Consider the following 12,292-nt stretch of genomic DNA (forward strand, 5'->3'; position numbering starts at 1 on the left):
AAGTGACCTGTAGATTTGAAATCAAACTAGACAAGCATTGACTCAGTTAATTCCCACCAGAATTCTAGAACCCCACCCCCATCCCAAACTAGAGGAATCCATCTTTTTTGAAAGCTTCGATGGTTCTGGCTGCTGTTCAGAGGCAGTGTGTCTGTCTGAATTTGGAGGAGGACTGAGGAAAAGAGTCATGGAGTGGCCCTTACTTGCTGGGTCTTAAGGACTGTTTCAGAGGGAAAGGGGATACTGTTGGCATGGAGCCCCAGCTGTGTAGCTGTGTGCCTGGGTTGGCACTAGGCTGGATGTTTTGCATGTGTCACCTCATTAACCCATATCCTCCCTGTAACACTGTGAAGTGGGTTTTATGGGGTCTGAATTTAAAGCCCAAGAAATGAAGGCTCAGCAAGGTTTTAAAACTCTGCCCAAGGTCACGTCACTTGTGAGTGACTGCACTAGGGTCAGACCTGGGCTCTGCTGGGTATACGAGTCTGAAAATTCCCACACACCATCAGTGAGGGGACAGAGTCCATGCATCTCCCAGGGCAGTCCTGACTGCCCAGAGGTCGGACACTCACTCCAGGTGCTGTCCAGGCCGCCCTCCTTGCCGACTGTGGCCTTTGGCAGGGTGCCTCTCTCTGCCTTTGTTTCCTCATCTATAAAATGGGAGAAATCCTTCTCCACCAAACAGTGGTGAAGAAACAGGGAAATAGCACCTGGCTGGGAGCCTCTGGTGTGGCTGGCACAGGTGGATAGTCAGTGAACAGTGCTTTTGTCCTGACATCCTCGCCTGCCCCTCAGCTGGGTGGGCGGTTCACGCCAGCTTTCCCAAGGCCCAGGACCTAGGACTCAACCCCAAGGCCCTTCTCTGTGTTTAGTGGTTTTCCTATTATACTACAAGCAGGGTCCCCGCTAGGGGCCTCGTCTTGGCTCCTCCTTTTGTGTGCTGGCTGCCTGCCAAGGACCAGGTACGCAGCCGATAAAAATGAGGGAGTCCTCTGTCTGGTGGAGGGTACACATTAATCCAAGAATCCTGGAGTTCCTGTCATGGCTCAGTGGTTAACGAACCCGACTAGTATCCACTAGGACATGGGTTCAATACCTGGCCTTGCTCAGTAGGTTAAGGATCTGGAGTTGCTGTGGCTGTGGTGTAGGTCACATATGCGGCTCTAGGATCCCATATTGCTGTGGCTGTGGTGTAGGCTGGCAGCTACAGCTCCTATTTGACCCCTAGCCTGGGAACATCCATATTTCATCAGTGGGGCCCTAAAAAAGACACACACACACACACAAAAAAAATCCAAGAATCCTTCCTCTTTAGAGAAGTGCGTGTCTGCAGGGAGACAGTGGGAAACTGGGAGGAAATCCTTGAGGGCCTCATTCCGATCAGGACAGAAGGGGGCAAGTGCAGTGGGCAGCACAGGCCAGTCTGAGGAGATAGCATTGAACCTGACCCTTGAGGACAGAGAACAAGCTCTCTAGGCAAAGAGTAACAAATGTCAGGGCCCTGAGGTGGGAAAGAGCTTGAGCATTGGAAGACTGAAAAGAAAGCTGCTGTGCCCTTGGTACCCCTCACTGAGGCAGAAGGACCTTCCAGATGGGAGCTGATGGCCGAGGGAGGGAGCAGGACCCAGGAGTCCCCGGACCCCACACTTGGGTCTCTCACTGAATGCAAGCTTCTTGAAGCTCCCAGGCTTCCTTCTGTAGGGCGGGGGCCAAGCCCAGCTTCTTCTCCAGTCTCAGCCACCCAGCAAGGAAAGAGGGATCCCTGTCACCACTTCCCTCCCTGGTTGACCTGAGGCGGCCTCTCTCCCTACTTCCTCAGATCTCCCCAGATGACTTGGCATGAAGTCCTGCTTCACCCCGGGCTGCTTCTAAGAAAGGCCTTGTGCAGTTCTGCTGTCTTCTTTATGCAACAGACTCCCAAACCGCCCCCCCCCCAAAAAAAAACGGGGTGGGGGAGAGTTCCCATTGTGGCTTAGCAGGTTAAGAACCAGACTAGTATCCATGAGGTTGCGGATTGGCTTCCTGGCCCCGCTCAGTGGGTTAGGGATTCAGCGTTGGTCACAAGCTGTGGCATAGGTTGCAGATGTGGCTCAGATCTGGCGTGGCTATGGTGTAGGCTGGCAGCTGCGGCTCTGATTTGACTCCTAGCCTGGGAACCCGATATGCTAGCTGCAGGTGAGGCCCTAAAAAGCAAAAAAGAGAGAGAGAGAGACTGCTGCGAGGGAGAGCCCCTTCTGCAGCCCTCTCAGAGGAGAGCAGCAGCATCATCCAGGCTCTCGGCCCTTCTGAAGGGTCTGGACTGAAAGGCACGGTGTGGTGAAGTCACGAGCTCTGCCACTTACAAGCTGTATGTCTTGGCAAGTTGTTTTTTTTTTTTTTTTAACCTCTCTGGGTCTCAGTTTCTTTACCTATGAAATGTCTGGTTTGTGTTATAAATGATAATAATTCTCCTTCCTAGATTTGTGCTGAGGACTAGTAATAATGAATGTAAGATCATAACACTGTTTGGCTGTGACAAAACCCAGTAAATAGAGTTCCCTCCCCTGTTTTCCCTTCTGGGGGCTCGGGGAATGGCCCGGACAAGCAGATGCGAGGTGGGTGAGGAAGAGCGGGTTTCCCACCCACTGAGTCAGGTGCCTGGCCCGACCCAAGATGGTTTCTGTCCTGGAGCAGTGCCTCCAGCCTGGCTAAGAACCCAGGGCCTCAGTGGGGGCTTGCATCCTGCCTTCTCTTCTCTTTTCTGAAGGGAGGGAGCTTCTTTCCGTGAATACACTTCTGCTCACTGGTATGAGCTTTAGGGACCGTGCGTGTAGGCCCCATAGAGACACTGCTGTCCCTCGTAGAGAGGCGGGGCTGGGGGGCCATGTCTTCAAAGTTAGCACCTGTTCCCTCCCCTCTTGCTGCTAGTGCGGGATAGCACATGTAGGTGTCATCAGACAAAGGTGACCCGGCAAGATTGACAGTGAGAGGGTAGATCAAAGCAGAACGAGGTCGCTGACTGTGAAATCTGAAACTCCACGCTGATCCTGTGTGTGTGTGTGTGTGTGTGTGTGTGCGCCTTGTCGTTTCAGTGCCTCATGGCGTGGGAGTCGATTATCCCACTGCTGCAGGAGAAGCAAGAGGCCAAGTAAGTTTCTTCTTGGGACAGAGACTCCTCCACCTACGGGGCATGGTGCCCACACTGGAATGCCCCTGCAGTGCCAGCGAGGTGGCACCGAGAAAACAACCACAGAAACATCTCTCCTTGTGTATTTCTTTCCCTTCCCCCCACCTTGTCCGACAGTTGTTTCCAATTAGTATTTATTCCTCGGTGGAGTCTATAAGGCTGTCCTCATCTCTCAGTGAAGGAAGCATTACCTCTGTGCTGTGAAGGAGCCTGCTCAGTGGGCCACCATGAAGATTTGACACCAAGGGACAAGACAGCCCCCAGCGGACATTCTGACATCTCATGACCGCCCCCTGTTTGGGGACAGCGGAGTTGCCTGCTGCGGAGGAGAACGCAGGCCCTGCTTGGCGTGGACGGGGGCAGCTCTCACTTTCCATGGACCCACGGCGGCTCTGGAATTGCTCTCTGTGGGCTTTGACTCGTCTCAGCCGAGAAGGCATCTCCGTGGAAGGTCCTTAATGTGTTGCGGCTTGTAGCCCCAAGTGTGGCCTGCTGCCGGCCTGTGACGAGTGACACCCGAGTTACGGTTTCTGGTTCGTCCAGGACCATTCAAATCTGTGTCCAGATGCATCCGTGCTCGTGTCCTTGTCCTTCCGCGATGCCTTGGGAAGCAGAGGGGGCGGTGCTCCCCACACTCCTTTCTGACACTAAAAATGCGGTAGCGTGGAAACTGTCCTGTGTACAATGAAAAAAAGGTGCATTTTTCTCTGTGACCTTGTTCAGTGTTCTTTGGTGTGTTGAGTGTCATCAGGGTAGCAATCAGGCCTGGTAGGAATATCTAGTGTCTTGAAGTCAGAGTCCCCAGTTGCTGAGGTCAGTGGGCGTGTAGCAAGCCCACCTCCCACGTCTGCTCTGTGCAGTTTGCCTTTACCTCACCAAAAATTCCTCGTTTCATGTTTCCTACACTGTCCACTGAATGTTTGGGCAACCTTTTGGGGAGAGGCTGGCGTGTTCTTATGATACAGTCGAGACTTGTCAACTCAGTGTGAATGGTCTCCGTGAAGTGCTTTAACCTTAACATTTCCTGGTCCGGAAGAGGAGTCTGTATCCAGACAGGCCTCGGAGATGACAAGTGTGACCGTGAACTCTTTGCTTCTAGTTAAGCTGAAACCTCCTCCATTTGCCGCCAAGTTCCTGGGGACAGCTGGCTGCGCATCGAAAGTCTTCATTTCACACTATCACCAGGTTTCCTTTTCAAGCGCATCAACACAAAACAGACAAAAAGGATTTATCTCCCAGCTCATTTCCCCCCACCCCCACCTCTTGAAGTGAAACTACCTATGTCATGTTTGTGCTCTTTCATCTGTGGCTCATCTCTAAAAAGTTAGAGATCTGAGCCTCAAATAAGCGGTAGTAGTAGGAGGAGATCTTGTTGTTGTTGTTTGTTTTAATGAAACAGCTATGCCGAGACACTGCTGAATTTGCAAGTTAACCTGCAGATGCGGGTCAACATGCAGCCTGCCCAGGTCACTTCATAGCACTTCCAGCTGCAGCGTTGATCCTGGGGCAGCCACAGCTGTGACGCTGGTGGGACAGCAGGTGGACAGCCCAGAACGGTTTGGTTCTGTTTTCATCGTGTTTGAAAAAGTTGCAGTTTAGATTATAATAATTTGTGTATCAGTTGGTACTTGTCGTGCATTCACAGGCCCCATTTGTGCCATTCCAGAACCCTTCGATGTGAATTCTCAATTTGGTACAATTAAGAGATGTTTCACTGAAGCAGAAGGGTAAGAACAGTCCATCGACCCCGAGTGGTGATTCAGTGTTGCGTTCTACCTCTGTGCCATCCAGTTGGTGTGGGTACGGATGTCCGGGTCCAACCTGACAGCTTGCTGGTAGAATCAGGGTCATGTATCCGACAGGGGCTTGAGGGCCTTCTACTTGACATGTGGCAGAAGATGCCAGACTGACCTAGAGGTCAGTGCTCATCTTTGGGAACATGAGAAGCCTTGCCTGGTGGAGCGTGTGCTTTAAAAACGTTGTCCAGTGTAACAAATGCTTGGAAAGAACTGCGGAAGGAGTTCCAGGAAGATTAGACTGTAGTCTGCTGCTAGTTGCCAAAGACAGGGGCATTCCTGAGCCAGGGTTAGCTGGGCAAGAAGGCAGCCCTGGAGAAAAATGATCTGGTTCCTCGCTGGGACACATCAGGAAGGGAGTGGGGGACATAGTCATTCCCTATGTTATTGGAAGCAAAACACTGGTTCTGAAGGGAGCCAGGCATCTTGGGCTTTTGGCTTCGTTTGGTCTCCCTATGATGTCGCTGTGCTTTTAGACACCGGGGGAAAGCCCGTGCAAGGCAAGCTGAGCTCCAGCACACCATTGCGAGCAGAGCGTGGAAGACCAGGTCATCTTCCAGCCTTCCTTTGGAAAAATGGCCCTTCCGGGAAAGGGACCTTTGTCCCTTGCTTCTGGCTGGCGATTGAGGAGGTGAGGAGGCTGGCCCGGAAGGCAAGGGACGGTAGGCAGTGGAGGAGGCCCTCCAGCCCCCCCCCCTTCAGGCCCCTGAGGGTCAGCAGCCCCAAGCAGTTACCTCTTCATCCCCATCAGCACGAAGGTGATCCTCTAGGAGAAGAGTCACCCAGAGACTTCTGTGCCAAAGACCGCCTCACAGAGGCTTCGTCACCCCATCCTTTGGCCCCGCAAAGTCGTGGTGCTGAGGTCACCGACCCCTCTCTCGTATTTGCTTTCCAGGAGATTTTTGCCTGGGGATGTGCCTTACCTCAGGCAGACAAACGTGGACAAGTTTTGAAACTTGGGCAGATGGCAGTGGAGTGGAAAGTCATCCCTGTCAAGGGCCCCTGGGCCAGGGAAGTGAAAGGGTCCATTCCCCTGGGCTAGAAATCCAGGCGGAGGCGGGAGAGAGAATTCCTAAAAACGGAGCAGATTTGAGAGCTGCAGATGGTGTTGGAGGGAGCAGTCGTGAATCGGAGCAGATTCGGCCCCTGCTCATCCTTATCACGTGCTGCATCTCTGAGAAGACTCGACGCTGTCGACGCTGCTCTGCTCCAAGCTCGGAACCACCGCTCCTGCTCGAGCCAGGTTGGGGGTTGGGTTTTATCCTTTATTAGGAGTTAACGCTAATTTCTGGTGACCTCAGATAAGTGCGATTATGGATGTGATTGGCTCATATTTCACTGTGCTGCCCGTTGAACCCACCACCCACCCTTCTTTTGCTGAAATAACAAACACCAGCACGACTCTGGGGACCGTGGTGAATGTCACCTAAGTTTGTCTTCATGCCAAATTTCAGCCACACCCAGAGTGTGTTCTACACGTTGTTGACTTGAATGTGTTTTCTCAGTCCCTGTCCACACAAGGGAATTAAATGTACACACATTCCTTGTGAGGCTGCCATTTGTGTTGGGTCGACTGGAAATTCGGTTTAGAGAAGGGCATGACGCCGTATGGCCGTCTGCCCGCGGGCTTTTTCTTAGGACATATCAGCCCAAGAGGTACTCAGGGTTTGTGTGCCCTGCTGTCGATTGCATGGAAATCCCGGGCACCGGGCTCGCTAATGCTCTTGGTTGGTTTGCACGGTAGTGAGTGTCTACGCTGCATCCCGAGCTGGGGGGTGGGGGTGCGGGGGAGTGGGATCCAGAGCAGCCTGTCTTCTGAGTGGAAGGAGCCCTTTGAGCAGCCAGGGTAGAGCCCAGTTTTAACCCATCCCGAGACCTAAACAGACGAGGCCAACAGAGGCCTGTGGCCAGGGTAGGGCACACCTGTCCTGGTCCCCACCTTCACAGATGCCTGCTTTCAAGGTCTGTAGCTACTGGATGACCTCCTTAGAAGCTGGAGTAACACCGCTTTGGCCACCCCATCTGTAACATGATGTTGGGAACTTGGGTCTAGCCCCTTCTCACTTTCAGAAATCCTCACGGGGCACCAGATTGAACCCGCCCTCTCACTTACTGTTTTCTCTCTTCAGGTGGCAGGTAAAATTTGAGGGCAGTGTCACCCCTGGTCCATACCTACAGCTTGTGCCGGGTATGTTGGAGTTGTTTACCAGTTTGTAGTGTTTTAATTCAGTGAATGAACCAGGAACCCGAGTTTTCATCAACCCACCCAATAGGTGGTTAGCTTTTTGTGTTAAGGATACCTGGTCTCTCCAGAGTTGCTCAGATCAGCGTGTGCGCAGGGCTGTCTGCAACAGAAAAGGCCTAGGGGGGCGGTGTTACGGGGGGGGGGGGGGAGGTGACTGTTCTTCCTTAATCATGTGTTCGGAATGCTCTCTCAGTGTGACTGTCTAACTCTGTGTGGCAAAAATATGTTCTCCAGGTAGTTTTTACTACTATAGATAGCTTGTAAATAAGTGCTTTGTCTCACTTATAAACCTTCTGTGTACCTAGCACTTGAAAATCAGCCCATCCAGACTTTGAGAAATGCCACAGACTGTTAGAAGCCTAACTCTACTTTTTGAGAATCTGTCAACACCTACTAATATGCCTTATTCTTCAACTAGTGTTTTCTAGATTCTGGATAGAAAGAGTTTTTAGATGTGTAATCAGTGGTTCTGTTGAAATACTGGAGGCCTCACATAGCCAGACTTCATTCCTCTTAAAGACACAAGCAAGAAAATGAGGGCTGCCTTTTGGGAGAAGAAAGCTGAGTATCACTATTGCCAAATGATATTTTTGATAATGTAAGGAGACACAGGGACCACAAAACTTTTGTTTGTTTGTTTTAAAGTGTGCAAAATTACTTTTGTGCCTTGTGGCACATTTTGGATGGGAAAGGGTATGATGGTATCAGCATCGACAAATCATGTAGATACAAAGCACCCTATAGATTATGACACTATTAAAGGTTTCCCCCGATTCCGTAGAACAGCTTTTTAAGAGATCCTGTGGGGGCCTCAGAGCAGCATATTTTTGGTAGAAATTCTCCACAGGTTGAAATGCCAAAAACCGTAAAACACATGGTGTTGACCCAGAGTTTCGTCCATTTTAATAGAGCTTGTTACTGTTAAAACCAGTGACTGCGCGTCACCCGTGGGCCTCTCACCAGGTGATCCCGGGCTCCCCGTAGGCCGGGTCCGAGCAGGTCACTCACCTGCCGGCACCCGTGCGTGACAGGCTGGCTCGCAGTCTCAGCCCGTCCCCCCAGTCGATACTGGAAGGAGGGAAGGGGCCTGGCTTTTTCCCCAGGGAGGACATGGGGTGGGGAGAGTACGTTGAACAAACGTGTGACGCGGAGGGGATGACCGCGAGACCCGTGTCAGCTCGGCCCTCATCGAGTAACAAACCAGCAGCTCTCTCCAGTCAGCACCGTTCCCCGGACACCCTGCGGTCTTGGTCCTGTCCGCTAGCGCCCTGGCCCTTGCACGCGTGTGCCTGTCCCCTCGATGTCCGTGCATTGGGAATGTGTTGAGACACAGTGTGCATCTGATAAATCCCCATGAAATAAACTGCCAGCAAACTTTCTAACTTGTCTTTTAACTGTTAAAAAAAACCAAACACCACCTTTTGTTTGAGGTCATGTCCAAGGTATGGACTGTGTATTATTTTAGAAGTCATTCTTTACGTCGAAAATTTTTAAAGGAAAACCACCCCCGTGGTATTAAGTCCTCCGTGTAATTGTGCCCGCTTCTCTCCACGCTGCCATTAAGCCAAATCAAAAGCTGTGAAAAACCAGTGTGCTCGAGAATGTGTGTAGATGAGAACGTGGTTTATTTACAGATTCAAATCTTTGTTTCACGAAGCTACCAAACGTTAAAAAGAATGTCACCTTTTTTTTCCTTTGCCATGGAACCCAGAGATTATAAAGGCTTTGTTGCGTTTTTGACGCTGGCATGAAGTTTTTGTCCACATTTTTTTCATATATCTGTGTGTAAAAAACTCTGTCCATTGTTTACTATGGGATTAGTATTACATTTTGAGGTAAACAAGAGAATTTGTATTGCTTGATAAAAACTATGAGCTTGTAAATTTTAAAAGGTTTCTTTACCTCAATTAACTTAAAGTAATGGACCAATAAACCTATAAAAGATGCTTTCTTTACCTTGGGTCACGTTCTCATTTGTACTGCTGTATAGGACAGGAAAATATGTGTGCCTCTCATTCTGTTTTCTTATTTTCTCTAAAGAGGTATCAGTCTGCCTGCAAGAATCAGGATCTGCAGAGCAAGAGGAAAAACATGTAATTGAACTATTTGGGGACTTAGCCTCAGTTTACCCTCTCCCCCGTCTTACAAGGTGGCACTAGTCTGGGGAGATGAAGAAACTCCCTGGCGTCCATGCGGCACCGTGATTGGCGGGAAGGCTGGCCGCCGGCCCAGGTAATTACATGAAGGATTTCTTCCTTTTCCAGCCCATAGCAAAGCACAGCATCATATTCTGAGTCAGAGCCAGTCTCTGATTTTTATTTTCGATCGCTATGTTTTTAAAAAGTCTGTAAGGAGAGAAGACATGACTGTGGTTCGTTAGAACATTCAAGTGCATTGTAAATTAGAGACCAGAATACTCAGTTGAGGAGTTCCCATTGTGGCACAGCCGAAACGAATCCGACTAGGAACCATGAGGTTTCGGGTTCAATCCCTGGCCTCGCTCAGTGGGTTAAGGATCCGGCGTTGCCATGAGCTGTGGTGTAGGTCGCAGATGTGGCTCGGATCTGGCATTGCTGTGGCTGTGGTGTAGGCCAGCAGCTGTAGCTCCAATTAGACCCCTAGCCTGGGAACCTCCACATGCTGTGGGTGCAGCCCTAAAAAGACAAAAGACAAAAAAAAAAAAGAAAGAAAAGAAAAGAAAATGCTCAGTTAAGCTTACCTAATGATGGCAGTGCCCTGGAAATGGGCTTAAACTGGTGCTACACTTGGCTTACTCATGGTAGAGATTATTAACATAAAACTGCAGTCATATAAAATGAGGCAGCGAGGTGTGGGATAAGAGATTTGGGATCAAGTTTTAGCTTTTCTACTTTCTAGCTAGGTAGCTTTGGGCAAGTCACATCTCTCTGAAATTCAGTATCATCTTTGAAATGAAGACATGGCTTCCCTGAAAGGTTGCTAATTGGACGGGCAAAAGTGTATAGAAAGCACCTAAGTGGCTGCTCGGTGCTCATTATGCAGTAAGCCTTATGGGAAGACTTGTCCTGTTACTTGTTTAAGTATGGCCGAGTTAAATATCAAGGATGTTGCTGTAACAATCCTTGCTGTATGCTTTGCCAATTGAACATTTTTACTTTATTTTGTCTTTTCTCTTTTTAGGGCCCTACCCATGCCATGTAGAGGTTCCCAGGCTAGGGGTCTAATCGGAGCTGTTGCTGCTGACCTGCGCCACAGCCACAGCCACACCAGAACCGAGCCACATCTGTGACCTATACCATGGCTCACGGCAACGCTGGATCCTTAACCCACTGATAGAGGCCAGGGATCGAACACACAACCTCATGGTTCCTAGTTGGATTCGTTTCTGCTGTGCCACAACAGAACTCCCAATTGAATATTTTAAAAGGGAATATGGGGAGTTCCTGTTGTGGCTCAGCAGGTTAAGAACCGGACTGGTATCTATGAGGATGTGAGTTTGATCCCTGGCCCTGCTCGGTGGGTTGAGGATCCAGCATTGCCCGGAGCTACACTGTAGGTTGTGTGGCGGTGGTATAAGCCGGCAGCTGCAGCTCCAACTCAGCCCCTAGCCTGGGAACTTCCATATGCCCTGGGCGAAACCTTGAAAGAAAAAATAAAAGTGGAGGGTGTATCTTAGTTCCTGGGCCATGGATCGAACCCATGCCACAGCTGTGTCCATGCTGGATCCCTAACCTGCTGTACCACAAGCAGTTTACATCTGGGATGTATCTTTTTTTAAAGCTGTTTTCCTTTTTTTTTTTTGTCTTTTTGCTATTTCTTTGGGCCGCTCCCACAGCATATGGAGGTTCCCAGGCTAGGGGTCGAATCGGAGCTGTAGCCACCGGCCTACGCCAGAGCCACAGCAACGCGGGATCCGAGCCGCGTCTGCAACCTACACCACAGCTCACGGCAACGCCGGATCGTTAACCCACTGAGCAAGGGCAGGGACCGAACCCGCAACCTCATGGTTCCTAGTCGGATTCGTTAACCACTGCGCCACGACGGGAACTCCTAAAGCTGTTTTCCTTTAAAGAAGGTTGTGAAAATAGTATGCTGGGGGATTGTAGTCAGACTGGAGACCTGAGGGAATAGATGGGAATAGGTCATAAACACTGTGACAAGAAGTGGTAGAAAGGGAGAGGGATTGAAGAGATTTCTACGGTGAGGAGAGGGGGTCAGAGCTGACTTGGAGATGTCCAGCCTGGGATCTGGGGGGTGATGCCACTAGCTGAAATATGAAATGAATCAGAAGAAAGAAGCATAACAGATGGGAGTGGGCTTGGATGGTGGGGTGGAAGAAGAATTTGGTTTGGACCTGGGTTTGAGGAAATCCAGGTGGAGGTGTTAACTAGATTGTTGGAGAGAGAGTTCTGGTAGACCAGATGACTTGGGAAGAGAGCCAAGGACAGGACTTTGGGGGCTCAAGAATTAAAGGATGCAGGGAGAGCAGGAGGGGAGGCTCAGGGAAAGTTTATAAGGAGAAAATGGCCTATAAAGTAGAATGGTGGTTCCTGAGCTTGAGCACCTGTGAAAGCACCAAACACCCCTAGAGTTTGATTTGGGTAGGGCCCAGGAATTTGCATGTCTAACAGGTTCCCATGGGAATGCCAATGATGCTGGTCCAGGAATCACACTCAGATGACCTGGGGAAAGGGGAACAGATTTGAAGCTGCTACCCTGGTAACAAGGGGGGTTGAAAAAGTGTTGGCATGTTGAGAGCCCAGCTTAGGGGAAAAACGCACAAGTTCATGACAGGGTCAATGTGGACAAATAAGGAAATGTTTCTGGATGTTGAGAGCTAGTTTCTTAGGAATGGAGAAGCCAATGATGAGATTCACGCAGGTTGGGGAACTGGTCAGGGGCTGGCGTGGGAGGCAAGGCGTCTAGAGGAATGAGCTGACTGGTGAGAGTGTGAGAGAAGCAGGGCCTGGCCTTGAACTCATCTTCCCCATTCCCACCCTCTTCTGCTCGTGCTGCCTGTCTCAGCGAGGAACTCTGCCTTCTTCCTAATTGCCTAAATTCCGAATCTGAGTCATTCTTGCTTCCATCCACCTCACCCACTGCAGT

At 50.3% G+C, this 12,292-nt stretch overlaps 1 protein-coding gene across 1 annotated transcript in view; it reads left to right on the top strand.

Moving 5' to 3' along the window:
* SNX30 (sorting nexin family member 30) overlaps positions 1-9,162 on the top strand; it is a 128,631-nt gene extending 119,469 nt beyond the window's left edge. Inside the window, exon 9 of the mRNA XM_047768175.1 lies at positions 3,072-9,162. Coding sequence (XP_047624131.1) covers positions 3,072-3,131 — 60 coding nt within the window. The 3' untranslated portion in view covers positions 3,132-9,162. The remainder of the gene's footprint in view (positions 1-3,071) is intronic.
* Positions 9,163-12,292: the final 3,130 nt, after the last annotated feature.

This window comes from Phacochoerus africanus, chromosome 2 (genome assembly GCF_016906955.1).
Source record: "Phacochoerus africanus isolate WHEZ1 chromosome 2, ROS_Pafr_v1, whole genome shotgun sequence".
Lineage (NCBI taxonomy): Eukaryota > Metazoa > Chordata > Mammalia > Artiodactyla > Suidae > Phacochoerus > Phacochoerus africanus.